This window comes from Podarcis muralis, chromosome 15 (genome assembly GCF_964188315.1).
Source record: "Podarcis muralis chromosome 15, rPodMur119.hap1.1, whole genome shotgun sequence".
Taxonomy (NCBI): domain Eukaryota; kingdom Metazoa; phylum Chordata; class Lepidosauria; order Squamata; family Lacertidae; genus Podarcis; species Podarcis muralis.
The window spans coordinates 45,215,790-45,243,592 of record NC_135669.1 but is presented as its reverse complement, the minus strand read 5'-3'; the positions used below and the strand labels follow the sequence as shown (position 1 = coordinate 45,243,592).

Below are 27,803 nucleotides of genomic sequence, written 5' to 3'. Positions count from 1 at the left end.
GCAGGTTCACTGTTTTATTGAAACGAACAAGGCGTGTGTTTTCTTGTGGGGGATTTGTAGTGCAATCCAGGATGAGCCCATTCAGAAATAAGCTACACTGACATCAAGGAGGCTTACGCCTGACCTTGGCAGATGACCGCGGAAGGCGGCAGGTTCTCTGTTTTTAAACAGAGGCTGGATATCCACCTGTCAGATTATCGAACTGTGATTCCTGCTAGATGACCTTTGGGATCCTTTCCAACTCTACAGTTCTATGACTCTACATTGATCCATTTTACTGAATTAAGCTAAATAGCCTTAAGTTGATTTGGAATAAATGCATAGTTAATTGTGACTGTCTTGAATTCTACTGGGTTAGAGTCGTACCTTGGAAGTCAAATGGAATCCGTTCCGGAAGTCTGTTCAACTTCCAAAATGTTCCAAAACCAAATCGCGGCTTCTGATTGGACGAAGGAAGCTCCTGCAGTCAATCGGAAGCCCCGTCAGACGTTCGAGTTCCCAAAGAACGTTTGCAAACCGGAACAACCACTTCCGGGTTTGCGGCGTCCGGGAGCCAAAATGTCTGAGTTCCAGGGCGTTCGGGATCAAAGGTACGACTGTACTGTCTTCTGCAGTAGGTCACCCTCTTCAGAATAAAACTTTTGATAAGGGAGGATAGGGCACGGGGCACCAGGGATAAATTTATGGAGCCGAGGGTGGTGGTGGCCCACTGGGTTAGAGACTTCATCCACATATATATTTTCCTAACCCTGCCACAGCCTCTGCACATCACACACCCTCGAGGCCCCCAAACCTACTTCCAAAAGGGCATTGAAGTTTGTGGTTGCTGAGCAGAATGTGGCAGGCTGAGGGGTATTTGAAAAGAGACGGGCTTTGAAAATCAAGGGGAACGGGAGTTTGCTTGCCCCCTGACTTCTTCCCTGCGAGCCTCGGCCAGGTTTTCTCCAGGAACGCTGGCTTGACGCCGACATGGTCTTAACAGATCTCTGGCTACCTGTGGTTCGCCGTTCCAGGGGCCTACGACAATCTGGGTTTTGAAAAGATGGAACCGGCTTGTTTTCTGCTGCTCCTGAAGGGAGAACCCAAAGCAATGGACTCAATTGCTAAGAAAGGAGAGTCCAGCGAAACATCAGGAATAACATTCTGACCGTAAGAGCTGTTCAATGGAGAAATGGACTCCCTCGGAGGTTTTTCAGCAGAGGTGGGACAGCCATCTGTCAGGGGTTCTTTAGTTGCAATTCCTGCATTGCAGGGGGTTGGGCTGAATGACCTTGGGAGGTCCCTCCTGAATCTACAATTCTAAGGTTCTGTGCATATCTACATATTTGCACCACGGCACTTGGGCACGCCTCGGGTTTCTGCAGTCCGGGTCCAGAAGCAGTGAGTTTTGTTTCCTTGCTGGGCAACATTGGCACGGGCGATGTTTGGCCTGGCGGCCTAGACCAAAGCCACCGGTTTGGAGCCGGAGTTATTCAGGAAGGAAGGCGATCCCGTCTCCAGGTCCATGAAGGCAGAGTAGAGGGTGGTGAGGTGGATCTCAGGCAAGCTGTGGTGCTGAGCGTCCCCGTGTGCACCGAACTTCCCACTGTTGTCGTCATCCATCTGGCACAGGGTCGAGAAGCAGGGGCCAGGCGCCGAGGAGGAGGAGGAGGAGGAAGAGGAGGAGGCGATGAGCACTAGGGGGTCGCTACCCAGGCTGTCATCCTTAAGTTCCTCCCAGAGGTTTCCTGCAATGACAGAAACAGACTTTGCTGGATCATGCCCAAAGGGGTCCCCGCCTAGGCCACCGTCCTGTTATCTCAATGGCCAAATGCCCCTAAGGACCTAGGAACCGGGACAGACTGCCTCTGGGCCTGGCGGTTCCATAAGGACAGAAGAGCCTGGCTGCTGCAGGATCAGGCCCAAGGGGGGCCCATCTAGCCCAGCCTCCTGTGCTCACAGATGACCATTATTGCAAGCCCATTAATATACAGTGGTACTTCTGGGTGCGAACGGGATCTGTTCCGGAGCCCCGTTCGCATCCTGAAGCGAACACAACCCACGTCTGTGCGGGTCGTGATTCGTCGTTTCCGCACATGCACGTGACATCAATTTGAGCATCCGCGCATGCGCGAGCGGCGAAACCCAGAAGTAACACATTTGGTTGCTTCCGGGTCACCGCGGAGCGCAATCTGAAAAGGCTCAACCTGAAGCAACTTCAACCCGAGGTATGACTTTTATGTTATATTATATTATAATATTTATACCCGGCCCGTCTGGCTGGGTTTCCCCAGCCACTCTGGGCGGCTTCCAACAGAATATTAAAATACAACAGTCTATTAAACATTACAAGCTTCTCTAAACAGGGCTGCCATAAGTGGAACCTGAGTGCAACAGCAACTCTGGTATGCAGTGGTAGACTGTCCCTGAGCAGGGAGGTTCTGCTATCACAACAGACTTCCGTAAGAAGAGCCCTGGTGGATTAGGCTGAAGTCCTTTCTAATCCAGCCTCACTATGTGGACAACCAGGTCTCCCCAAAGGGAATTCTGCAAGCTGGACCTACAGGCCAAAGCACCTCTCCTCGCTTGCAGTTCAGAGGCATTTGCGGCATGCATTGGGTTGATGGACGTTGTTCCATTGATCTGTGGCATTTGATCAGCACCTGTCTGGTCAGCGAGGGAAGATACTGGGGTTTTTTGTGTCCTCCCTGGCTGTTTAAGCAGGATGGATGCCACCCACTAGGGCAGGGCAATATCTGGTTTTCAACATCGTGCTAGATCACTAGCTAAACGTCGCAATATACCGATACAGTGGAACCTCGGTCGTTAAACGCCTCCGTAGTCGAACGTTTCGGCTTTTGAATGCCAAAAACCTGGAAGTACAGTGGTCCCTCTGGCTGCAAACTTAATTCGTTCCAGAGGTCCATTCTTAAGCTGAAACCGTTCTTATCCTGAGGCGCGCTTTCGCTAACGGGGCCTCCGGTGCGTGATTTCCATTCGCATCCTGGGGCAAAGTTTGCAACCAGGAGCAGCTACTTCTGGGTTAGCGGAGATCGTAACCTGAAGTGTTCGTAACCAGAGGTGCCACTGTAAATACCCCGGTTTTCGGAAGCCGAACGTGCTACGCGGCTTCTGTTTTGAGTTTCCCTATTGTATTGAGGCTTCCGTATTGAGCTTTCGGTTTTTGAACGTTTTGGAAGTCGAACGGTCTCCCGGAACGGATTACTCTCAAAAACCGAGGTTCCACTGTATATCGCAATGTCTGAAATAAGGAGAAGCTTTGGCTGGCTGCACGGTTTTCCCCACATTGTGATTTTTGCATAGCAAAACACACATAGCAAAGCACGCACACATACACACGATTTGTGATAATACTGTATTGCCAGGTCAAAAATTATGAAACCGACATCACAATATGGATTCAATCCTTGGCCATCACTGGATTAGGACTGGGAGAGGCTCCCTGCCCAAGACCCTGGAGCGCCCCTGCTGCCGGACAGTGCAGACATTACTGAGCTAGATGGAGCAGTGGGCTGACTCAGTAGAAGGCAGCTTCCTCTGCTCCTATTCAAATCAGGACCCATGAGGACTAGAACCTTGATTGGACTCCCTTGAAGCAGGGCTGCGCACCTTGGAGCTCGAAGTCGGTGAGCGAAGGGTTCAGGGCGTCCACGTCGTGGCTGAGGTCGCCTTCCGCCATGGGCACCTCCTGCACGGCGGCCCGTGCCATGGCCAGCATCTTCATCCCACGTCCCGGAGGGGCCTGGGCGCCCCCCGGTGGGGAGTCTTGGCCCTGGTGTCCGTTCTGGGCGTCTGCGGGAGGGAGAAGGCTTTGAGAGCCATCCGGCTGCAGGAAAGTGGGTGAGACCTGGGAAAACCCTTGGGGAGGGACCCCGTAGCAGGAAGTCTGTGGGGCCCCCAGCATGCCGGGCTGCGGGGGCTTGGAGGGGAGGGCCCCATGGGCATGGGGGGAACTGGAGGAAGAGATGGGGGGCTCACACAGGGGGTGATGCTGGAGCGGCAGCCCCCGGGAGATGGGAGGACTCGCCAAGCCGCTGGTCGGGGTGCAGGCCAGAAGGGTAGACCTCAGCTTGTCCGTCTTGTCCCCTATCAGGTTGTCCAGTTCCTCTAAAACACAAAGAAAAACAAAACAAAACAAGCCATGTTTATTCCTTCGTTTCTGGGGGTTGGGCTGGATGACCTTTGGGGCTCCCAATTCTGTAGTTCTATGTTTCTAAGATGTATTAATTCTGCCTGGGGTGGTCTTCTGCAAGAGACCAGGAGATCTGCTTTGAATCATGTTGGAATTGGGCCTTTATTACTATTTTTAATCGTTTACTGATTATTTTATGATTATCAGCAATAATCCATAAAATTCTTCTGTAGGAAAAGTTCCATCCAATCATATTATTCTGCAGGAAAAGATGACTTTTAACATTTTTATTTATCCTTTTACAACATTTGCACAAATTACAAAACTTAAACTCTACCCTTCCCTTCCCTGGTTCATTTCCATTTCCCTTCACTGCTGTGTTATTCTTTATTATTTCTTTTCCAGTTCTTCCCTCAGTCTATAGTATAACTGCTCAAGTTATTCTAATCCTGCTAACATTTTAAACTGTTTACAGAATTTTTTCAAATATTCAACAATTCCCCCCCAGTCTTCTTTAATAACTCTTCTTTCCTGATCTATTATTAGGAGGAAAATATGACTTAATGTTAAATTAAAAAAGGTAAAGGTACCCCTGCCCATACGGGCCAGTCTTGCCAGACTCTAGGGTTATGCGCCCATCTCACTCTAGAGGCCGGGAGCCAGCGCTGTCCGCAGACACTTCCAGGTCATGTGGCCAGCGTGACAAAGCTGCATCTGGCGAGCCAACGCAGCACACGGAAACGCCGTTTACCTTCCTGCCAGTAAGCGGTCCCTATTTATCTACTTGCACCTGGGGGTGCTTTCGAACTGCTAGGTTGGCAGGCGCTGGGACCGAGCGACGGGAGCGCACCCTGCCGCAGGGATTTGAACCGCCGACCTTTCGATCGGCAAGTCCTAGGCGCTGAGGCTTTTACCCACAGCGCCACCCGCGTCCCCTAATGTAAAATTACATTTATTCTAAAGTGGGGGGGGGGGGGGAGAGAAATACCAAAAGCTAGTTAAGGACATAAGAAGAGCCGGCTGCAGGATCAGGCCAGTGTCCCATCATCTATGGCACAGCCATGGACCCAGAGCCGAGCTGTCATGGCTGGTACCATCAATGGCTCTCTCCTCCACGCATTGTGACCTTTCAGGGAGGCAATTATTTTGTATAAGGAGAAACCATTTCCCTCAGAATTTATTTCTGGGAAACTATTTACAACAAGCATTAAAACCAACAATAACCTAAACACCAAATTAAAACACATGTCAGTGTCTTGATGGGCTTTGCGTAAACAAAAGTGCTTTGAAGCAGCACCGGACATAGGACAGTGAAAGTGCTGATGTCAAGAGGCAGGGAGTTCCAAAGGACTGGCAATGATGGCGGTTGTAGTCTAGCAACATCTGAAAGACTGCAGGTTAGGTGACCTCCCCACCATAGAAGTTTCCGTATCCATCACCCACCTGCCTGCCTTCCTACTGTGCAACCAACCCAGGAGGTGGCCTTGCATGTCCCTCCTCCCTCTCAGTCTCAGTGTTGCTCCTCGCTGAGCAGCCTCCTTGCTGCCGGCCAGTCTCTGATGCTGCCAACGTCCTCCTCCCCCTTAGTCTCAGTGTTGCCCCCCACCAAACAGCCTTTTGCTGCCGGCCAGTCTCTGGGGCTGCCAGCGTCCTCCTTCCCCTTAGTCTCAGTGTTACCCCACTAAACAGCCTTTTGCTAACTGCCAGTCTCTGGGGCTGCCAGCATCTTCCCCCTCCCTTAGCCTCAGTGTTGCCCCTCACCAAACAGCCTTTTGCTGCCTGCCAGTCTCTGAGGCTGCCAGTGCCCTCCTCCACCTTAGCCTCAGTGTTGCCCCTCACCAAACAGCCTTTTGCTGCCTGCCAGTCTCTGAGGCTACCAGGGTCCTCCTCCACCTTAGCCTCAGTGTTGCCCCTCACCAAACAGCCTTTTGCTGCCTGCCAGTCTCTGGGGCTGCCAGCGTCCTCCTCCCCCTTAGTCTCAGTGTTGTCCCTCACCAAACAGCCTTTTGCTGCCTGCCAGTCTCTGGGGCTGCCAGCGTCCTCCTCCCCCTTAGTCTCAGTGTTGTCCCTCACCAAACAGCCTTTTGCTGCCTGCCAGTCTCTGGGGCTGCCAGCGTCCTCCTTCCCCTTAGTCTCAGTGTTACCCCACTAAACAGCCTTTTGCTAACTGCCAGTCTCTGGGGCTGCCAGCATCTTCCCCCTTCCTTAGCCTCAGTGTTGCCCCTCACCAAACAGCCTTTTGCTGCCTGCCAGTCTCTGAGGCTGCCAGTGCCCTCCTCCACCTTAGCCTCAGTGTTGCCCCTCACCAAACAGCCTTTTGCTGCCTGCCAGTCTCTGAGGCTACCAGGGTCCTCCTCCACCTTAGCCTCAGTGTTGCCCCTCACCATAGGCGCCGACCCCATGGGGCCTGAGGGGGCCCGAGCCCCCTCAAAAATTTTATTGGGGGGGCTCCGCCCCCCCAATAATTAAAAAAATTATCGCGCGCCTTGGCTCCCGCGGCCGGCGAGGGGAGCCCGGGCCGCGCGCGGCTGCTGCTGCTGCCGCCGCCGTTTGTGGTCATGGCGGAGCTGCCGCCTAGGGAGGAGGGGAGAGGGGGCAGGCGGTGAAGGGGGCTTGGCTGCGCTCTCTCTCTCTCTCGCTCTCTCTCGGGCTCTCTCTCTCTCTCTCTCTCTCTGGCTCTCTCATAGGCGCCGACTCCATGGGGCTAGGCGCAGCACGCTCTCCCCTATTCGCTCACGAGGAGGCGGCGCCACTTTATTTGCATATTCATGAGCTTATTTATTATTCATGAGCTTTCCCGGGCCCCCCCAATATTTTTTATAAGTCCGCGTCCCTGCCCCTCACCAAACAGCCTTTTGCTGCCTGCCAGTCTCTGGGGCTGCCAGCGTCCTCCTCCCCCTTAGTCTCAGTGTTGTCCCTCACCAAACAGCCTTTTGCTGCCTGCCAGTCTCTGGGGCTGCCAGCGTCCTCCTCCCCCTTAGTCTCAGTGTTGTCCCTCACCAAACAGCCTTTTGCTGCCTGCCAGTCTCTGGGGCTGCCAGCGTCCTCCTCCCCCTTAGTTTCAGTGTTGTCCCTAACCAAACAGCCTTTTGCTGCCTGCCCCAGGGTGCCATGGCCCACTGGCTGAAAACCACTGCCGTAGTCTCATCCCCCCCCCTTCTGGAACTCAGCAAGGAGGGGGAAGAGGAAGGGCCAAAGCCAGAATGAGTTGGCTCTGCCCTTCATTGGCTCTGGCGCCCCCTGCTGTTGGCTCCTGCCCTGCCAGTCCCAAAGGGAACCAGCCACTCCTGAACGCACCACCTGCAAAGGATGTTTTTTTTTGGGGGGGGGGCTGTTACGATCTTGCCCCTTGCCCACCTGGCTTGGCCATGCTTTTCCGGACGGCGATGGGGTCTTTCCTCTTCCACTTCTGCAGCTCCTCCTGCATCTTGTCCACCTTGGCCGGGTTCAGCGCCCACAAACAGCCTTTCCGCGAGGAGCTGCCTGACTTATTCTCCACTTTCTCGAAGCATTTGTTCAGGGATAGGTTGTGGCGGACAGAATTCTTCCAACCGTCCGGAGCTGTCTAGGAAGGGAGACAGGCACAAAAAATGAGCGGAAGTTAATTGGGGAGGAGAAAGGCTTTGTTTTGTTACATCTGTACCATTCCAGTGGCTGGGGAAACTCAGCCAGATGGGTGGGGTATAAATAATAAATTATTAATTATTAATTATTATTATTATTATTATTATTATTATTATTATTATTATTATTATTATTATTATTATTATTCCTCAACTTCTCCTGCGGCAGAAACTTCCATCTGGGGTAGACAGCAATAAGCAGTTTCAGTTCTTCCTACAACTGATTGCGATTTCTGTAACTGATGAAGGCAAAAGCCAGCCTGAACAGGATTTGTGCCCAGCTAATCTTGGCACCTTCCAGGAGCATGTGATCCCTAGCCATTGGGCATGCTGGTTGCTGGAGCCTGTGCTCCAAAACATCTGGAGGTTGTCAAAGGCAGAGCTGAACATCACCAGATCTTTCAAGTGTTTCAGAAAACCTGGAGCAGAAACACTTAGCAGTGCCTGGGCTCTTTCGTTCTGATTAACGATTATTAACTGATATTATTAACTTCCCCTCTTTTCCCCAGGCCAGGACTCCAAGCAGCTTACACAAATTAAAACAGCACAGATAATAATAATAATAATAATAATAATAATAATAATAATAATAATTTATTATTTATACCCCGCCCATCTGGCTGGGCTTCCCCAGTCACTCTGGGCGGCTTCCAAAAGAATATTAAAATACTATAATACATCAAACATTAAAAGCTTCCCGAAACAGGGCTGCCTTCAGATGTCTTCTAAAAGTCAGATAGTTGTTTATTTCCTTGACATCTGCTGGGAGGGCGTTCCACAGGGCAGGCGCCACCACCGAGAAGGCCCTCTGCCTGGTTCCCTGTAACTTGGCTTCTCACAGTGAGGGAACCCCGAGAAGGCCCTCGGAGCTGGACCTCAGTGTCCAGGCAGAACGATGGGGGTGGAGACGCTCCTTGTTAAAACAGTATTTCAGCTCTGATAGAATTAAAATAAGGTAAAAAAAAAAGCTGATCTATAAGGGGACGCGGGTGGCGCTGTGGGTAAAAGCCTCAGCGCCTAGGGCTTGCCGATCGAAAGGTCGGCGGTTCGAATCCCCGCGGCGGGGTGCGCTCCCGTCGTTCGGTCCCAGCGCCTGCCAACCTAGCAGTTCGAAAGCACCCCCGGGTGCAAGTAGATAAATAGGGACCGCTTACTGGCGGGAAGGTAAACGGCGTTCCGTGTGCTGCGCTGGCTCGCCAGATGCAGCTTGTCACACTGGCCACGTGACCCGGAAGTGTCTGCGGACAGCGCTGGCTCCCGGCCTCTTAAGTGAGTTGGGCGCACAACCCTAGAGTCTGTCAAGACTGGCCCGTACGGGCAGGGGTACCTTTACCTTTACCTTATTAAAATACAGATAATAAAAGCAGCACCACACTATTAAAGCAAAAAAACAAAAGACACCAGTCACCTCTGCCCAAATAAGAATCTCTTCACCTGCCAGTGAAAGGGCAGCATGGAAGGCACTGGTTTGATTTCTCTAGGGAAGGAGTTCCAAAGGTTGGGAGAAGCCACCACCGAGAAGTGTCTCTCCTTCATTCATAACTAGCAGGCCTGTGAGGGGGGCAGGACAAAGAGGGAGCCTCCCCCAAAGATCTGGGTGGCTGGCCAGATTTGTAGGGGGGAATGTGGTCTGCCAAAGAGCTTGGGCCGAATCGCGCGGTGATTGCAGAAGGGCGGCGGTTCAGAGCCCCTGCTTGGCATGCAGAAGGTCCCGGGTTCAGTCCCCTTTGGCATCTCCAGGTAGGGCGGGGAAAGGCCCGAAACCCTGGACAGTTGTTGCCAGCCCGTGCAGACAACACTGAGCTCGATGGGCCGGTACAGAGCAGCTTCCTAAATATGGAACATGACAGCGATGAAGACATCAGCCCAGCCCTGTAGCTTTTATAAATAGCAATACCTCAGACCTAATTGCGGAGCGTGGGATCCTCGGATGGGAAGTGGCAAGGGTAGAAACGTATGAGGAGGATTGTGTTTCTAGAAGAGCCACATTCCCTTGCACCCATCCTGGCTGGGGCTGGGCGAGGGTGTGGCTCAAAGCGTCCAGGATGGCAAAGGCTGCTGTCAGCCAGTGCCTGGCACCGCGGCGTTTTCGGGAGCTCAGGCGCCATTTTTTTGGAAGACGGCTAATTAACAAGAGCAGTTTGACAACCGAATCCCAGTTTTAACATTTGCATATGTTATGGTTTTTTTAATAGAAAAAACAACTCTGGGGTCAAAAACCCAGAAGGCTGTTTTTGCTGGGACAATGCACTTTAATTATCTCTGCAAAATAACCTCCTCCTTTTAAAATTCATGTTCTCTCTGGTTAATGAGATAAACAAACGGCTCTCCTCTGCCTCAGGCAAAGCTCCCTGTGTAATTAATCACGCCTCAATTGGAAAGTGGGGGGGGGGGGGATGATGGATACATGTGTCTACCAAAATTAATAATAATAATAATAATAAACCTGCAGCAGGAGTTTACCAGCACTTGACAGGTTCAGGGGTCTAAGCTGTCCGTCCTCTGGAAATGTTTGCCCTGCCATATAGTTGTTCCCGTAAAAATAAGGATTCTGGACATCATGAATAAAGGGGACGGGGAACACAGAAAGCTGCCTTATATGGGTTGCAGGAATTTATATACAGGTTGGGGGGGTTGCCCCTCCAGCAGATATCATGCACATGCAGCCCACTACCAAAACCAGCACGCTCACTTTTGTGACTTCTGTGATTTGTCCCCACAAAACACTTCATCACAGTTTCTTCCTATCTATTCAAAGGGCCTTTGCGGCATGATACCAAACGTAAGAATTCACTGATAAATGTATTTATGTACTGGCTCACTGGGAAAACTTCAGTTACAGATAGGTAGCCGTGTTGGTCTGCCATAGTCAAAACAAAAAAAATTCCTTCCAGTAGCACCTTAAAGACCAACTAAGTTAGTTCTTGGTATGAGCTTTCGTAAGAAGTGTGCATGCACACGAAAGCTCATACCAAGAACTAACTTAGTTGGTCTTTAAGGTGCTTTTGGGAAAACTTCTGAAATTCATATAGACAGGTGAGCTCAGCTCCTCAGCAGCCCCTCTGCCTGAGTGATAATCCCTGGCCTCCTGATACCTGAGTGCCAGACAGGTAGCCATTCCAGAAATACCAAACCCAGATGAAGACAAAAGGGTGGGATGAACTTGGCTGGGAAACAGGGAAATGTGAATATCTTTTTTGTTCCACTTGATGATGGGTGTTTGGTGGAGGGCAAGGGGAACCATGGGGCAGGGTCCAGGATGCTCAGATTCCTGCCACCAGACCTCCCCTTTCATGATGTAACCGTGATGTATGAGTGATGTAGTTTGGGGGGGGGGTGTAACATGGGGATTAGCAGCTAATAACAGTTTGGGGGCTCTTTCGTTTGGGGCTTCCATCTTGTTCCACCTGGTGGCAGGTGGGAGTCCTGTCGCGACAGTCTTCAATCAAGACCAAGCCTACTGGCTGCTGTTTTGCTCTGGTATTCCTGCCTGGTGTCCTTGTTTTTTGCCCAAGGGAGCCCTCAGATTTCTCCCTTAACATATGGAACCAGAGCATTAGTCCATATAATTCAGCATTGCCTAAACTGGCTGGCGTCTCAGGCAGGGGACATTCCCAGCCGCATCAGAAATTGACCCTGGGACCTTCTGTATGCTAAGGCAGGATTTGACTAAACACTTACAATGAACAAAATGAATACAGAAATTATTGATACGATAAAATTACAATAATATACAATTTAAAGATTTTAAAATTAAGAGATAAAAAAGCAAGCAAGAGGAGCTAATATGTTAAAAAACAAGAAGAGGAAGTTGAGGGAAGTCCTGGTGGGAGGGCGGGGAATATTTGGGAATTGTATCTTTTGTTTTTTGATGTGGTGTTATTATGATAAAAATGTAAAACTTGATAAAAATCATTTTTAAAAAAGAAACAGAGCACCACCAATTCCTCTTGAGCCGCGGTGGGAAGGGGAGGATAACCAGTCCCTTTTAAACAAAGGTGCATTTCAGGTGAGATGGCGTCTCTCGCTGGGCAATGGGGAAACCTGGGATCTGGTTCTCCGGCAAGAGGCGTGATGTTAGTGGTCAGTGAGGCGATGATGTCTCCTCGCTTGGAGTGGCAGCGCGATTATATAAATCTCCAACTTCAGAAAGCTAGCTAGGCCTGCCTTCGTTGTCCTACGCTGGTGTTTCTGCTGATTAGCTAATTGCATTTATAATTAAATTTCTGGCTCTCTGTTTTGTCTCTGACATATTCCTGGGAATCTGTCAGGTTCTACAACTTGTTTCCTGTGTCATCTTCTGCGGTGAGCAATGGTCTCCCCCAGGAAATGACTTCGGGAGAGCGCTGCGGCCGGATCAGGCCAAAGGGGGCCCCGTTCCACTCCAGCCAGTGGCCGAGCCCACGTCCCCAAAGAGAAGCCAAAAACTCTGTCGTTTGGGCAAAGACTCCCTGGGAACACAGACCATTGACCAGTGCCTTCATCTGGTTTTCATCTTACCACTGATTTTACTTATAATAACATCAGAAGAGCCTGCTGGCTAGTAGCCACCAACACCTCACTCCTCCTCCCTGGATTCAATCCTTTTTTAAAAGCCAACCACTTTGGCCGTCATCCCTGCGTCCTGTGGCAGGGAGTTCCACAGTGTAACGATGCACAGCATCTGTCCTGAATCTTCCAACCGTCGGCTTCATGGGATCCCTGTGAGTTTTGGTGTTACGAGAGAGGGAGGAAAACTTTTCTCTCTCCACTTTCTCTGCACTTTGCATAATTTTAGACACTTTTATAAATGTCCAATTCTAGGTTGCTGGCCATTACTGCCTCCTGAATTTTCAAACCATTATTATTAATAATCATTATTGTTAAATGTTTTAAATAGCTGGGTTTTTACTGATAATTTGTTTATTCTTTTAGTAAACAACTCTGAGGTGTTTGTTGAGTTTTCTTTTACAAGCCATTGGAATATAGATTTTGTGAACTGAAATAACAAATTTCCATATATATTGTTCATAAATGTGCCGGCCAGGCGCGTACATGGATATGTGGACCACATGTCTGGAGCAGCACAGGAAGACCGCCCTAAAACCATTTTGACTCCCAAACTGACCAAATGTTTTCTCTGCAAGGAGGGAGGGGGGTGAGGGAACCTTCCCATTGTCTCAGGAATTGGGTAATCACCATCTCAAAGGAATGGCCAGACTACCAGGAAAGGCAATCAGATAAGGCGTTATCCGATAACCTGACAGACAGGAAAAATAATTCAAATTTCTGTTGTAGACCACCTTTTCTGTGACGTATGTATGATGTATGGAGGGGTGGTCTTGAGCTCCAAGGCAGGGAATTTAAAAGGTCTATATAAGGGCAGGCACACCTGGGTTCTGGGTCTTCCTCCTTTCCTGCGTGTGAGGGGAGCACCCTGTTGCAACAGTTCAATAAAGATCAGGCTTACTAGCTGCTTTGCTTCTCAATATTCTCTGTTATTTTTTCCTACTGATGGAGAACCTATAAAGGACTCTATAAGGGCTCTTGTGTCCCCCATAAGGGAATGAGGGCAGATTTTGTTTGTTACAGAACTAAACAAATGGAATAACCTCCCTTTGTACTAATCAATCAAGCCAAACCATTTGCACCCACCCAAGCTAGCCTGCCTTGCAGGGGGTTGGCCTAGATGCTCCCGTCCAACGCTACAATTCTGTGCATCTATAAGCCCTTCCAGACCACCTTCTCTGCCTGCCACCCTGCTGGGCGCAAAGCGACAAAGAGTCCCTGGCACGAGCAGATTCCCAGCTTGACATTCGTTTTCTCCTCCTGCCTGCCGCACACCCTCCCTCGCTCCCTCGCTCACTGAGCCTGGCAAGAACCCCTTGATCTTTGGAAAGTTATTGGGCTCTTGCAAAACTCTCTCCCTTTCAGAAATCTGGTTCTGCTGAGCAAGGAGAGGCACTTCAAAGCGGCTCAAATTGTGTGCGTACCTTCCCTGCCCCTTTTTACCCCACGGACGTGGGAGTCAGATTGCTGTGTTTCAACTAGAAAAGGGGCCAGTTGCATCACTGCAGTTGCCACCTAAGTGCTGGTTGTCCTTTCCCTCTCTCCCTTTGTATTTTATTCCCAAATTGTGCTCTCCTCCACCCCTTGGCTCTCTCTGCTCCGAGAGCAACGGAGGGATTTCCTTCACTGCCTTTTTTGGCAAGGATTTGCCCTGTGAGGCTGAGAGTGGAAACACAAGAGAAGGAGAAAGGGCAGGATAGGCAAGTAAGAGGCAACTGGAAAGCTCATAAAATTCTGCCAGGAATGGAGAGAAAAGTTTTCCTCCCTCTCACATAACACTGGAACTCGATGGCATCCAAGAAAACAGAACGTTGGAAGATTTGGGACAGAGAAAAGGAAGCCCTTTCCCATGCAGCACAGAGTTAAACGGTGGAACTCACTGCCACATGAGGCAGAGATGGCCACCAATCTGGCAGGAAGCTGGCCTCAATGGGCCAGCAGGCTTTCCCCCCTACGTCCTTAGCTGAAATATTGCTTGCTGTTTCTTCTACGATGCCCAATTTTGCTCGAAAAATTCTTTATCTTGCGTTTGTTGCAAAGAAATCTGGGCACCTCCTGTGAGACTGAAGAAGAACCGACCAATCAAGCCAGGCGGTGCCCTGCATTGGGCAGGTTTCCTGGAAGTGCCTCCTTCTGGAGGAAGTGGCACGAGGTCTGGTGGGGGAAATCCCCCAGCTCAGGGGCAGAACACCTGCTTTGCATGCAGAAGGTTCAGTCTCCAGGGAGAGCTGGGAATGTTCCCAATCCAAGTTCCCGGCCTACAGATCTGCAACGATCCATCGCTCGCCACAAGAGCTTACCTTGAAATAAGGGAAGTGTTCCGTCATGAAATTGTAAATCTCGCTGACTGGGAGGCTGCCAGTTTTGCTGTTCTTGAGCGCCATAAATATGAGGATGCTGGTCAAAGGAGGAAAACAAAACAAAACAAGAAAGGGATGTTAAAGCTTCCTTCAACCTTCAGTTTCTCTGCTTTTGCTTAAGAGGGACTAGGAACTTGGCACTCTGGCAGCTGTAGCCCTGCTTACTTCAAAACTGGATTACTGCAATGAGCCAGATTATAGGGAGAGCTTTGCATGCCAGCCTCGCCATTTCCTTCATTTGGTGCAGGGATTTTATTTTCAGTATGAACAGGGCTCCGTTTTTGCACCTACACACACAGCAAAGGCTCCTGTTTCCAAAAAGGTCTTGATTGGGGCACCTGATCTCTCCATCACTTTTAATCAAGATGAGGAGGGCAGGAATAAGGAAAACCAGGACAGTCCAGGATCAGATCAGAAACCAGGACAGCTTCTGTAATTCCAGGACTGTCCCTGGAAGATCAGGACACTTGGAGGGTACGGTTTAGCTTTGGGTTCGTCTTGCCCCTACAGACGCCCATCTGACCCCTTCAGGCAGTGGAACTGGCACTACTGCAGGAGCCACATGCCCCCCCTTCTGCATTCGTAAGAACTTGATCATTCAGTGTGGCAGCATCTAGTCTGTGGAACTCCCTGCCTCTTGATATTAGGGCAGGCGCCTTCGCTGTTCACTTTTGGGAGCCTGTTAAAAACATTCTTTTTTAGACATGGCTGACTGATGCGACTTCTAATCTTAGCCTATTGTCACTTTAACTTTTCAAAGGTCTTAAACTGTAAACCGCTTTGCGGTGTATCTTTTTACAATCAAGCGGGGTGTACGTTTCACTAAATAAACGAGCAAATGCCTCGCATTGCTTGGGAATGACAAGGAATGAAAAAGAGTCTATGCTGTTTTGAGAAGCTCAGTCCAATTGTCTCCAAATTTAAGCAAAAATCCTGCTCCTTGATCTCAGAAACTATCATGAAAAAATTGGTTGAAATCAGGACAGTTTTGAAAGGTTGTGGGCCGTCTTGATTGAAAATGGGACCCAATGGGGTCCAAACCTAGAAAATAACTGGTTCCTTTCTCTCAGGAAAAGTCAGGCAACATGCAGCTCTGATTTCTTAAGAGGTGTCCAATCACATTGCGGACAGGCAAGCAACTTTCCAAAATATATAGCAGATGGACACAAAGTCCGGCAATAGAAGGATTGATTGGCAAACAGACTCATCTTATTTTTATTTATTCAATGAATCATTTATATCACAGAATGTCTACATGGCTTGACTGTAAAAAACAACAACCCTCAAAGCAATTATGAAAAGATAAAATAAGAAAATCAAGAAAAACTTACAGCCATACTTTCAAACATACAAAAAGTTAAAATACGGAGGCAGATTAAAATCACCTCGACTTTCTAGGCATCTGGAAAGGTCTGTCTAAAGAGGAATGTATTTAGCAGGCGCTGAAAAGAGTGCAGCGAAGGCGCTTGCTTGACATCAATAGGCAGGGAGTTCCACAGGGTACATGCTGCCACACAAAAATATTGTGTCCTTACCAATGTGGAACAGGGATTATGTGGCACCTGGAACAGAGCCAGTTTGACTGAGCGCAGCAGGTCAAGGGGGTCAGGTGAACTTGTCCAACTTGTTAAAGGCTTTATGTCCTAATAGTAACACCTTGAACATGGCCCAGTAGCAGACCAGCAACTGGTGCAGATTTCTGAGGTGTGATACTCCCTGTCAGCAGCCGTGCTGCAGCATCCTGCTCTTACGCTGAGGCCCAGTATACCTGAAGGAGCGTCTCCACCCCAATCATCCATCCTGAACACTGAGGTCCAGCGCTGGGGGCCTTCTGGCAGTTCCTTCACTGTGAGAAGTGAGGTTACAGGGAACCAGGCAGAGGGCCTTCTCGGCGGTGGTGCCCGCCCTGTGGAATGCCCCACCACCAGATGTCAAGGAAATAAACAACTACCTGACTTTTAGAAGACATCTGAAGGCAGCCCTGTTTAGGGAAGTTCTTAATGTTTGATGTTTTGTCGTGGTTTTAATATTCTGTTGGGAGCTGCACAGAGTGGCTGGGGAAACCCAGCCAGATGGGCAGGGTATACGTAATACATTAATTTATTATTATTATTAATACTGGAACTCGTTGGGGGCACCCCATGAAGCTGGACATTTGGAGGTTCAGGACAGACCAGGTCCTTCTTGGCCCAGCTTGCAGCTGAACAATGAGGACTCTTGGGCTTGAGTCCTGCTGGTGGGCTTCCTACACGCACCTGCTTAGTCAATGGCTGGCTCTGATGTTCTTCTGACGTCCTCATGGAACCTCCAGGTGCAGAGGCAGTCTAGCCAGATCCCTCTGTTCTGTGGGGCATTTGTGAGAACAGGGTGCCGGACTCAATGGGCCTTCGGGAAGGCTATTGGCTAGGATCACGACAGAGCCTCCAGGCACAGGGGCAGCCTACCTCCAATTGCCAACTGCAAGACGGGGCGAGGCTGTTGCACTCAGGGGTCCTGCTTGTGGGCTTCTGGTGGCCACTGTGTGAACAGGATGCTGGCCTGGTCAGCCCCCTTTGGTAGCCAGGCCTCTTCTCGTGGAACCTCCAGGTCCAGAGGCAGTCTATCTTGAGTCCTAGGTTCTTGGGGGGGGGGTATTTGGCCACTGTGAGGACAGGATGGGTCGCCTTTGTCCCGGTTTGGCAGGCTCTTCTGATGTCCTTTTAGACATCACTCCAAAAATCGAAGAGAAAAATGCGAATTTCTCTTTTTTCACCAGCCAGTATCTACTGATGCTTTCCATTATGGTTTTATGGGTCGTTTTATTGATCTTGCTGTTCTGTCTGTTTTAAGATGCCTTGGGGGGATCTGACGGAAGAGCAGGTTCTACGCATCCCAAGGAGGAAATACAATGAAGGTGCAAAGGCTTACCTATAGGAGTAGATGGGCTTGGGGAACAAGGGCTGGTGACGCTCTTGGCTGCTCTGCGGGGCGATGCGTTGGTAGGGGTACTGCGAGCTGGAGATGTAGGAGAACGGGTAGCTGTTCCCTGCAGGATACTAGAGACACAAGGAGACGAGAGATGTACCTTCATTGTATCAAAGGCTAGAGAGCAAAAAACCAAAACAAACTCCAAGAGATTTACAGAAAGGATAACACAATGAACCCATCAGTTTTAAAAAAAACACAACACAGGTAAACTACTATTTAAAACATTCATAGAATTGTAGTGTTGGAAGTCTGACCCGCTGCGATGCAGGGATTACAGCTACAGAATCCCTGACCGAAAATAATTAAAATCAAAATTGCTGCATGAACCTTCATCAAGGGAAGTAAAGTCACAAAGAGGTTATGAAGGCGGCCAGCCCAGGCCCTGGTCTGCAGCCACCATGGCTAGTAGCCTTTGCTAGCCCTCTCCTCCTCCACGAACTTGTCTTTTAAAGCCATCTAGCTTGGAGGCCCTCACTGCCTCCATGTGGGAGGGAGTTCCACAGTCCATCCATGTGCTAACTCCTTGTACTCTGTAAAAGAACACGGAGGGTTCTGCGTCTCATTATCCATGATTAGTGTTCCTGAAGGAGCAGCATTCCCGTTGCCTTTACGCATATCTAAGGGAACAGGGAGAGCCCTTCTCAAGGCCGAGGGAGCCCAGGATGCTTGAGGGGAGGGAGGCGGCCCCAGGAACCGAGCCCAGGGAAGATGCTGTCTTGTCTTGTGGGCGATATTCTGCTCTCTGCAGCCCGTCCTGGGGAGATTTACCTGTGAAAGCTGCAAAGCCCTACAGAGGAATATTAATGGCAAGGAGACGGTGTGCCCTTTAAATGTTGCTGTACTAGCTCCAGGCAGCCAGCATGCCCAATGGTTAGGGATGATCAAGGGAACGGAGGGACTCCCCTGTGGAAAGTTTGCAGCATTTGGGGCATTTTAGGCAAGCGAGGTGACACGACAGGAGTTTATAAAGTTCTGCAGGGCAAGGAGAAAGCAGACAGAGGTGATTTTTTTCTCCCACTCATAACATTGGAACTCTGATGAAGCTGAAGGTTGGGAGATGCAGAGCAGATGGAAGAAAGTCCTTCGTCACGCAGCACGGAGTTAACCTGTGGAACTCCCTCCCACAGGAGACAGTGAGAGCCACCAACTTGGAGGACTTCCAAAGAAGACCAGACAAATTCTGGAAGGAGGAGATCATGCGGCTGGACGCAGTGAGATCAGGATGCTGGACTAAACGGGCAACGTAAGATCAGCTTATGATCTTACAATGGGAGCTGGAGGAAGAAACGGAGGGCCACAAGTTCACACACACACCCCCGACGTGCGCATTCTGCATCCAGGGAGGTGTCCAAATCGTTTTTGAGCCCCCTGCCTTAATAGCTCAACTGGGATGCTGAGAAGGTTGTGTGAGCCCCCGACATGGGAGCTGCCCCTTGCCCCTTGCAGGGCTACGATTCCCAACAACATCAACAAACTTCAATTCCCAGAATCCTTCTTTTTAAATGTCTGGCATGTATGCTACCAAAGACGTGGTCATTGGTTGCAAGGTCCCAGTCATGGGATGGCAAAGCCTTGCCTAGTTATTGCTATCAGTTTGTGGCTCCAAGGAGCCTAAACGGCTGTTGCTGGACTAGATGGGTCACTTTTGGCTTGATCCAGCAAGGATCAGGTCCAACTGGTGGGCTTCCTGCTCTGAATCTTGGGGCTGTGGGCTCAAGCTCCATGTTGGGTGAAAGATTCCTTCATTGATGTGGGGTAGACTGCATGATGCTCATGGCCCCTTGCAAACGGATGATTCTATTATTTGATCGGGGATCTGGTGAGCCACTGTGAGAAGCGGGTGCTGGACTAGGTGGGCCCCCTTTGGCCTGACCCAACAGAGGTCTTCTGTTGCTCTCGTGGAACCTCCAGGCCTAGTGGCAGTCTATCTCGATTCCTAGGCTATTTGGCCATGGGGAGAGCAGGAGGCTGGGCCAGAAGGGCCACTGGTCTGATCAAGTGGAGCTTTTCCAGTGCGCTTGGGGGTCAGACCCTGCGCCAGGGCTTTTCTTGGCATCTTGGGCCACATGCTGCCCTCCAGCGAAGCTCCAGGGGTCACCTGCCCCACCCTGCTCACCTGCGGTTCTGGGGCCAGGCGAGGAAGTTCTTTGCTCTGCAATTCCGATTTTATTGGTTTCAGTCTCTCCTTCAGAAGTTGGGGAAGGAGCTGGCGGAGGTGTCCTCATTACGGGCTGTTTTGAAAGGCCATTTCTGTTTTATGAGTTTCAAGGCAGTCGGTGTCAGGTGTGTTATTTCATTTTTTATAGGCAAATGAAGGACAGCAGAATGGTCCAACCGCCTTTCGGGAGTTTTACGATGGCAAGGCTGGCACCACCGTCCTCGTAAGGCGGATGGGCAGGTGACTCCAGGCCAGCCGGGAGATGGTTTCTGACTGAGTCAGCCTTGACCCAGCAAAACACGAGGCGAATCCGTTCTGCTGGTCAGGGCCAGAAACGAACGAGACGCTGACCTCCCTAGATGACAGAGAGCTTGGTCAGGCAGTCAGAGGCCAGGATGCTCTGCGGAAGGAATCCGATGACGGCAACCTGGAAGTGGCTCGTTCTGCTGGATCGGGCCCCTGTCCTGCCTGGTCCAGCATCCTGTTCTCACAGTGGCCGACCAGATGCCTTTTTGGGGAAGCCCACTAGTGGGAGCTGAGTGCGAAAGCAACTCTCGTCTCCTGCACTTTCAAGCAACTCATATAAAGGAGCATTGCTGCCTTGGACTGTGGGAATAGAGCAGATTCATTGTGACTGGGAGGCACTGAGAGTCTTAGTCTCTGTGGCCCATCCAGTCCAGATCTCCCAATGTGAAACGTGCAAGCAGGATTCAAACACAAGAGCAACTCTCCCCCTCCTGCAGTCTCCAGCCGCTGGTATTCAGAAGCATTCCCTGCCTCTGACCGTGGAAGCTGTGCAAAGCCCTCAATAGCTCCCTCCTCCATGAAACGTGTGCAATCCTCTTTCAAAAAGGGTTAGTGATTGTCAGTGTCTCCTGCAGGAAGGAGTTCCGCAGTTCAGCTGCTGCACACTGCAATCTGGGTGCCACTCTTGTTGTGGGTGGGGGCCGCCCCATCGTGCCTTACCTGGTGGAAAGGATGAGAGGGGCAATACATCTGGGGGGCCTGAGGTTGGTAGCAGTAGGGGCTGGTCTGTTCCTCCAACGGTGGGGTCTTCAGCTTGACCTCTGTTTCCTGGTGGATGAGAGAAGAATATCATGGTGCCATGTTAAAAAAACCCCAAACCCCAAGACCTCAGGTGTGGGAAGCCTGTGTTCAGTGTTGGTACTACCCGAAGTGAGAGCTGGACCATAAAGAAGGCTGATCGCCGAAGAATGGATGCTTTTGAATTATGGCGCTGGAGGAGACTCTGGAGAGTCCCATGGACTGCAAGAAGATCAAACCTCTCCATTCTTAAGGAAATCAGCCCTGAGTGCTCACTGGAAGGACAGATCGTGAAGCTGAGGCTCCAAGACTTTGGCCACCTCATGAGAAGAGAAGACTCCCTGGAAAAGATCCTGATGTTGGGAAAGATGGAGGGCACAAGGAGAAGGGGACGACAGAGGACGAGATGGTGGGACAGTGTTCTTGAAGCTACCAGCATGAGTTTGACCAAACTGCGGGAGGCAGTGAAAGACAGAAGTGCCTGGTGTGCTCTGGTCCAGGGGGTCACGAAGAGGCGGACACGACTAAACGACTAAACAACAACTACTACTCAGAGTAGAGCCACATTGAAATGAATGTCCATTGGTAGCTTAGATCCATTCGTTCCAAGGGGTCTACCCTGAGGAGGACCAGCGATTGAGCTCATGGACATGAAGGTGAGTGTTGGAAGATTCAGGGCTGATAAAAGACAGGACTTTTTCATGAACCCCATAAATAAACAGTGGAACTCACTCCAGCAGGAGGCCAACTGGGATGGCTTTTGCAAGCCTAATGCATATATTAGGGGAAAGTGGCTACCAAATGTTTATGTGAGTTAAAATAAAGTTCAAAGATGTGTTCTGTTAGTGGAAACGGCTTGCCGGGAAATGTGTTTATGTAGAAAAGTGTCTATTGGAAGAAAAAGGCACAGAAATGTAGGATTTTTTTTAGTATTAAAAAAATTGCAAGCTGATGAAGAAATGAAGCAAATTGGGCTGAAAGGTGGAAAAATGAAAAACTGAAACATCCTGATTCTTCCACCCATAATGTTATGAGTTTGGGGGAATTAGACTGTATGCAAAACCCTTCTAATCCCTGGATCCAGCAAATGTTAAACTCCATTCTAGGCTCCTAATTCTTGGAATAGCCAGACGTGCAAAGGGATGGGCAGTAATGTGACCTAGAAGTAAAACAGCAACCGGGGTAAAGAGCCACAGCAACATTTGAGAGCCATATTTGATTTCTGTTTGACTGCTGCTATGCGAGCAGCAAGACCTTTTTTGGGAATAATAATAATAATAATAATAATATTTATACTCCACCCAACTGGCTGGGTTTCCCCAGCCACTCTGGGCGGCTTCCAACAAAATATTAAAATAGAATAGTCCGTCAAACATTAAAAGCTTCCCTAAATTGCTGGAAACTCCTCCATTGCAGGCTCAGGTTGTACATGTGTGTAAACAAGCCATATTATTATTAATTATTATTAATAATAATAATTGAATTTATATACCGCCCAATACAAGGAGGTCTTAGGGCAGTTCACAGAATAAAATCAAAATATAAAACCACAAAATACATAATCAAAATAAAGACAACAACCCAATAATTCTCCCTCCCCCCAAAGAAGCAACAACCACATTTGAAAAGGGCATAGGATGTCAATCAGATCAACCAAAGGCCTGGTTAAAAAGGAACGTTTTTGCCTGGCTCTTGAAGGTGTATAATGAAGGCACCAGGTGAACTTCCCTGGGGAGAGCATTCCACAGATGGGGAGCCACTGCAGAGAAGGCCCCGCTCTCGTGTTGCCACCCTCTGATCCTTTTGAGAAGGTGGCACATGAAGAAGGGCCTCAGAAGATGATCTCTGGGTCTGGGTGGGTTCATCTGGAAAGACGCGGTCCTTGAGGTACTGCGGTCCTGAGCCCTTTAAGGCTTTATAGGTCAAAACCAGCACTTTGAACTGGGCCTGGAAACTAATTGGCAGCCAGTGCGGTCAGACTAGGATCGCCGATGTAATGTGCTCAAACCGCCTTGCTCCGGTGAGCAACCTGGCCATCAAATTCTGCACCGGCTAAAGTTCCCAAACCGTCTTCAGAGACATATATCATAAAGACACCACAGTCTCCGCTCTGCTTCATTTCCAAAAGGAAACAGAAATAGTGGGACCCCAGAATCTCGCACTGGTCAGAAACTGGGGTGCCATTCAACAATAACAGGATCAGAAGCAGGTAGCAGCAGGATGAGGCCAGAGTGGGACCTCTAGTCCAGACTTCCTTGAACTTGGCCCTCCAGATGTTTTGAGACTACAATTCCCATCATCCCTGACCACTGGTCCTGCTAGCTTGGGATCATGGGAGTTGTAGGCCAAAAACATCTGGAGGGCTGAGTTTGAGGAAGCCTGTGTCTAGTCTAACCTCCTGTCCTCAAACGAAGACCACAAGCCGGACACAAGAGCCCTCTTCCTTCGCTCGGTTCCCAGAAACTGGAATTCAAGGGCATTTCCTTCCACCAGTTGTGGAGGCAGAGTGCGGCCATCCCCGCTAACCCTCCTTTAAAGCCATCCAAGATGGTGGCTGTCAACACCGGGAAGAAACGGCAATTGGGTTTTCTGCACATTAACATTTGTTCCCATCTAGCAGGTTTTCCAAAGGCAAAACCGCTTGGATGCATATATATATATATATATTTGTCCAATGAAAAAAGGCCGGAGCTGGAGTTTAAAAATTAACATGGAAAAGTTTAAAAGGCGCAAGGAGATATGATAATAATATATCAAGGGTGGGATAACAAATAAATTGAATAATGAAACAATAACAAAAATAAAAGTAGGTAAAGAAGTTGCAGGTGTGTGGAGGGAAGTACTGGGCTGCGGGGAGGGAGGTGAAGGGATTAACTGAAATTGTTAAAGATTGGTATAGCATTTAAGAGATTTAAATTTTCATTAAGATTCTATAAGGAAAGCAGAAAGCAGCAAGAAATATCAAGTAAAGGTATCAGAGAGGAGCTCAGTGTAAATGAAAACGTGAGACTTATGGTTTTGTTACATATGATTTTATTTTGGAGTTGTCTGCTTATTTTGGAGTTGTTTGTTGTAAAGAATGTATATAAAGAATGTATATAAAGAAGGTACAGGGTTATAAAGACCAGGACTAGCCGCCTGAGAAACAGTTTCTACCCAAATGCAATTCTGGTTTTAAACGCAGTATAAGGAGTCTCTATAGGAGTATATTGTATTTTAAAATGGGGTTTCAGAGTTTTTAGGGTGTTTTGAATGTCTTATGTAGATTTTTCAGTTTCATTGTTCTGTATGGGACAATGACAATAAACAGATCATATCGTGTGTGAATAATTTTTTTTAAAAAATGGGGGGAGAGCAAAAAAGCAAAAAGAAGAAGAAGAAAAGAAAATAGGAAAAGCATTGGACAAAAGGAAGGCAGCTCGGACTCCTGTTTTCTAGGCCTGGATGGGGCAAGCGGGAGGAGCCCAGAGATTGGTCGCTGGGAAAGGGCCAGCGGACTCTTCGGTGTCTCTAAGAAACACCTTTCGCACTGATTCTGCTGCAGTTGCAGCCGGAATGTACTGTACAGAGAAGGCTTGGCAGCTGGCGACTCCTTTGCAATCCTGTGCAACTCCAGAATGCGTCTTGCCAGCCAGGAGACCTTGTGACTGTTACACCTCTAATTAAAGCAGCAAGTGATTTTAAAATGTCTTAATTAATGGGTATAACGCATCTCTTTTCCTCTCTTTTCTTTGGCCGGTCTGTAGAGCCTAAGACCGAAAGTTAAACAGAGAGAGGAGTGTGTGGATGGGCCGCTTTCGGGGGTGATCTCCTTGAAACAGCTTTGGGCACCTAAGAAGACCAGAAGAGCAGCCTGCAGGATCAGGCCAGTGGGAGCCTCCCTGGTCCAGCCTCCTGCTCTCACGGTGGCCAACCAGATGCCCGTTTTGAGCAACCTGCCTTCAGGATCCAAACCCTCCAGAAACTGGCATTCAGAAGTGTTGCTGCTTCTCCATGAATTCACCTAAGCCTCTTTCAAAGCCATCCAAGTTGGTGGCCATCACTGTCTCCCGCAGCAGCAGGGAGTTCCGCAGTTTAACTTTGAGTGAAGAAAAACTTCTCTTTCGTCTCACCGGGACATCCCAGCATTCAGCTTCATGGGATGTCCAGGAATTCTAGTGTTACGAGAGAGGGAGGAAAACTTCTCTCTATCTACTCTCTCCAGGCCAAGTTTATCATTTTACAAACTTAAACCATGTCGCCTCCTAATCACTACTTCTCTAAACGGAAAAGTAGGGGACTCACTTCCTCCCCTCAATCATTTGGCCCTTTTCTGACCCCTTTCCAGCGCTACAATATACTTTTGAGGGGAGGCAGCCAGGGCACAAATCTGATCTCACCAGAGATTTGTATTATGATATTGGCAGTTTTCTTTCCAACGTCTTTCCTAATGATCCTTAGCACGGCGTTTGCATTTTTCACGGCTGCCGCATATGGCACTGACATCTCCATTGAGCTGTGCACTTTCTTCACGGCCTGCGCGGTTTTCTATACCTCTGCCATGCGCTGCAACTCTCAGACGCTTCGACTTCACCCCCAAAGGCACACTCCTCCATTGTCTGCCGAGACAGACAGAGGCCAGCGATCATCTTGCGCCTTCCTTGACTCTTAAAAGGCCTTAAATGCTGCAACCCTTTCCCCATCCCATTGATCATTTTGGTGGATGTAATAACTGTAAAAAAAAATTATCCAGAAGGGACCCTGAGGGTCATCCAGTCCGAACTGCTGCAATCACAGCTGAAGAATCCCTGGCAGGTGGCCACCCAACCTCTGCTTAAAAACCTCCAAGGAAGGAGAGTGCACCACCTTCTGAGGTTATGGAAGCATAGAACCGTAGTGTGGGGACCCCCAATCATAACCGAATTTGAACCCACCTCCTAAGGAATGCCGCCATTTAACTAGAACGAGCCCAACTCACCATAGCCTGGGGGTGGTGTTCCTGCCCGGGGTTGCCATACTGCAGGCCATTGCACCAGGCTGGCTCGGAGGAGAGGCTGGGAAGGTGTGCCAGATACATCTCCGCCTCCCTGGTCATGGTGGGCCCACACATCTCCTCAAAGCCCTCCATGCTGGCTGCCTTGAACAGGTGTCCGTCCATGGCCAGGGCCTGCTGAGCTTCTGGGAAGGTCTCCTCCGGGAACTGCCTCTTGTAAGGGTGGAAAGGGGTGTTGCGGAGGGAGCTCTTGAACCGGCCGCAGGTGCCGGCCGCGCTCTCCTCGTAGCTGTAGCGCCTGAACTTCTCGGCACTGCTGGAAGGGACCTTGAAGGCTTCCTGCTCAGCTGGGACACCTTGGCCAGCGGAGAACCTCCCGTAGATGTGTTCGGGGGGCGGGGAGGAGGTGCTGGAGCTCGGGGAGGACTCCGAGTGCGTCCTCTCGGTCCGGGCCTCGCCATCATAAGACGGGCAGCAGAAGCCGGGGGTCTCCTGAAAGCAGAGGCATAGCAAGGTCAGGCGGTACCCAGTGTGAATTTATTTTTGCAATTTTGGGGAACATTGGAGCAGTGAAACCATCACTGAGTTGTCGAGCTTTTTAAAGGGAGGGTTGGCATGAAACAGATACAGTGGTACCTCGGGTTACAGATGCTTCAGGTTACAGACTCTGCTAACCCAGAAATAGTACCTTGGGTTAAGAACTTTGCTTCAGGATGAGAACAGAAATCGTGCGGTGGCAGCACAGTGGGAGGTCCCATTAGCTAAAGTGGTGCTTCAGGTTAAGAACAGTTTCAGGTTAAGAACGGACCTCTGGAACGAATTCTTAACCCGAGGTACCACTGTATGCCCACAGATCATGCAAATCCGACTGGCGATCACATGGAACCGTATCAGCGCCGCCAGATGGGGGTGCAAGCATCGCCCGCCGGGGGTGCCAGTGCTGGCCACTGATCACGAAAATCTGACTGCCGATCGCATAAAACCTCCCACCGGGAATGCAAGTGCCGGCCACTTGGGGGTGCGAACACCGCTGGCCGGGGTGCCAGGCTGATCGCTGGCCGTATTTGCACGATCAGCAGACGGATTTTCCCAACGCCGATCGCGCCAATCGCAAAAATCCACCAGCTGGGGGTGCAAGCGCCGCCATGACGATCCACCCAGAGGGATTTTGTCACCCCTCCCAGGCATGACACCTGGGACGAACCGCACCCCCCCCTTGCGACGCACCTGCCTGAAAGCCACCAAACATGATTGAGGAGGGTTAGTTCACTGTGAGAGCAGATGCCTGGCAGGTAGAAGGTCCCAGGTTCTTTCCCCAACGGCATCACAAGGTAGGGAGTCCCGGCCTACCCAGGCAATAACTCCTCATCCAGTCTATCCCCCCCCCCACCGCAACCCCCCCCCAAACCCAGCTGGACACCATTCCCTACCATCCCTACAAGATAAGTAAGTCAAACACTATGGTGAGCACACCATAAACTCCACAGGCAAAAGACCCCCTAGACCTAGGGGAGATTTCTGACTTGGGCAGGTGAGCCTTGGGGTCCCTTCCATTTTATCCTCACAACAACCAAGGTGAGCTTCATGGCTGAGTGGGGGATTTGAACCCTGGTCTCTCCTGGGTTCTAGTCCGACACTCTAACCACTAGGCAACGCTGGCTCATTACGTGATGTCAACAGACTCCAGCTCCCATCAGCCCCCGTGGCCCCAATGGTCAGGCGGGCTGGGAGCTGATGTCCAGCAGGAACACCTCTTCTGGACTGACACTGGTCAAGCGGGGAAGAAAACGCGCAGCCATTCTCACCTGCGTTGCAGGGGGCTGGACTGAATGGCCTCCGGGGGTCCCTTCTAGGATTCTCACCTGCTGGATGGGGGACCCCGAGTTGTCATGGGTCTGCATCCGGTCGCCGCGTGGGTTGCTGTCCAGAGAATCCGAAGGCGAAAAGGTAATGCTAGATTGGTCTTGGAGCAGTGAAACCATCACCGACGCCAGCCAAG

At 50.0% G+C, this 27,803-nt stretch overlaps 1 protein-coding gene across 1 annotated transcript; it reads right to left on the bottom strand.

Moving 5' to 3' along the window:
- On the bottom strand, nucleotides 1-27,803 carry FOXN1 (forkhead box N1). The gene is made up of 8 exons (XM_077919517.1): nucleotides 27,667-27,803; nucleotides 25,790-26,296; nucleotides 20,755-20,862; nucleotides 17,571-17,698; nucleotides 14,604-14,700; nucleotides 7,490-7,697; nucleotides 3,610-4,107; nucleotides 1-1,727 (listed from the first exon to the last, which is right to left on the bottom strand). The coding sequence occupies exons 1-8, from the start codon at nucleotides 27,784-27,786 to the stop codon at nucleotides 1,438-1,440; spliced, it is 1,956 nt and encodes a 651-aa protein (XP_077775643.1). The 5' UTR covers nucleotides 27,787-27,803; the 3' UTR covers nucleotides 1-1,437.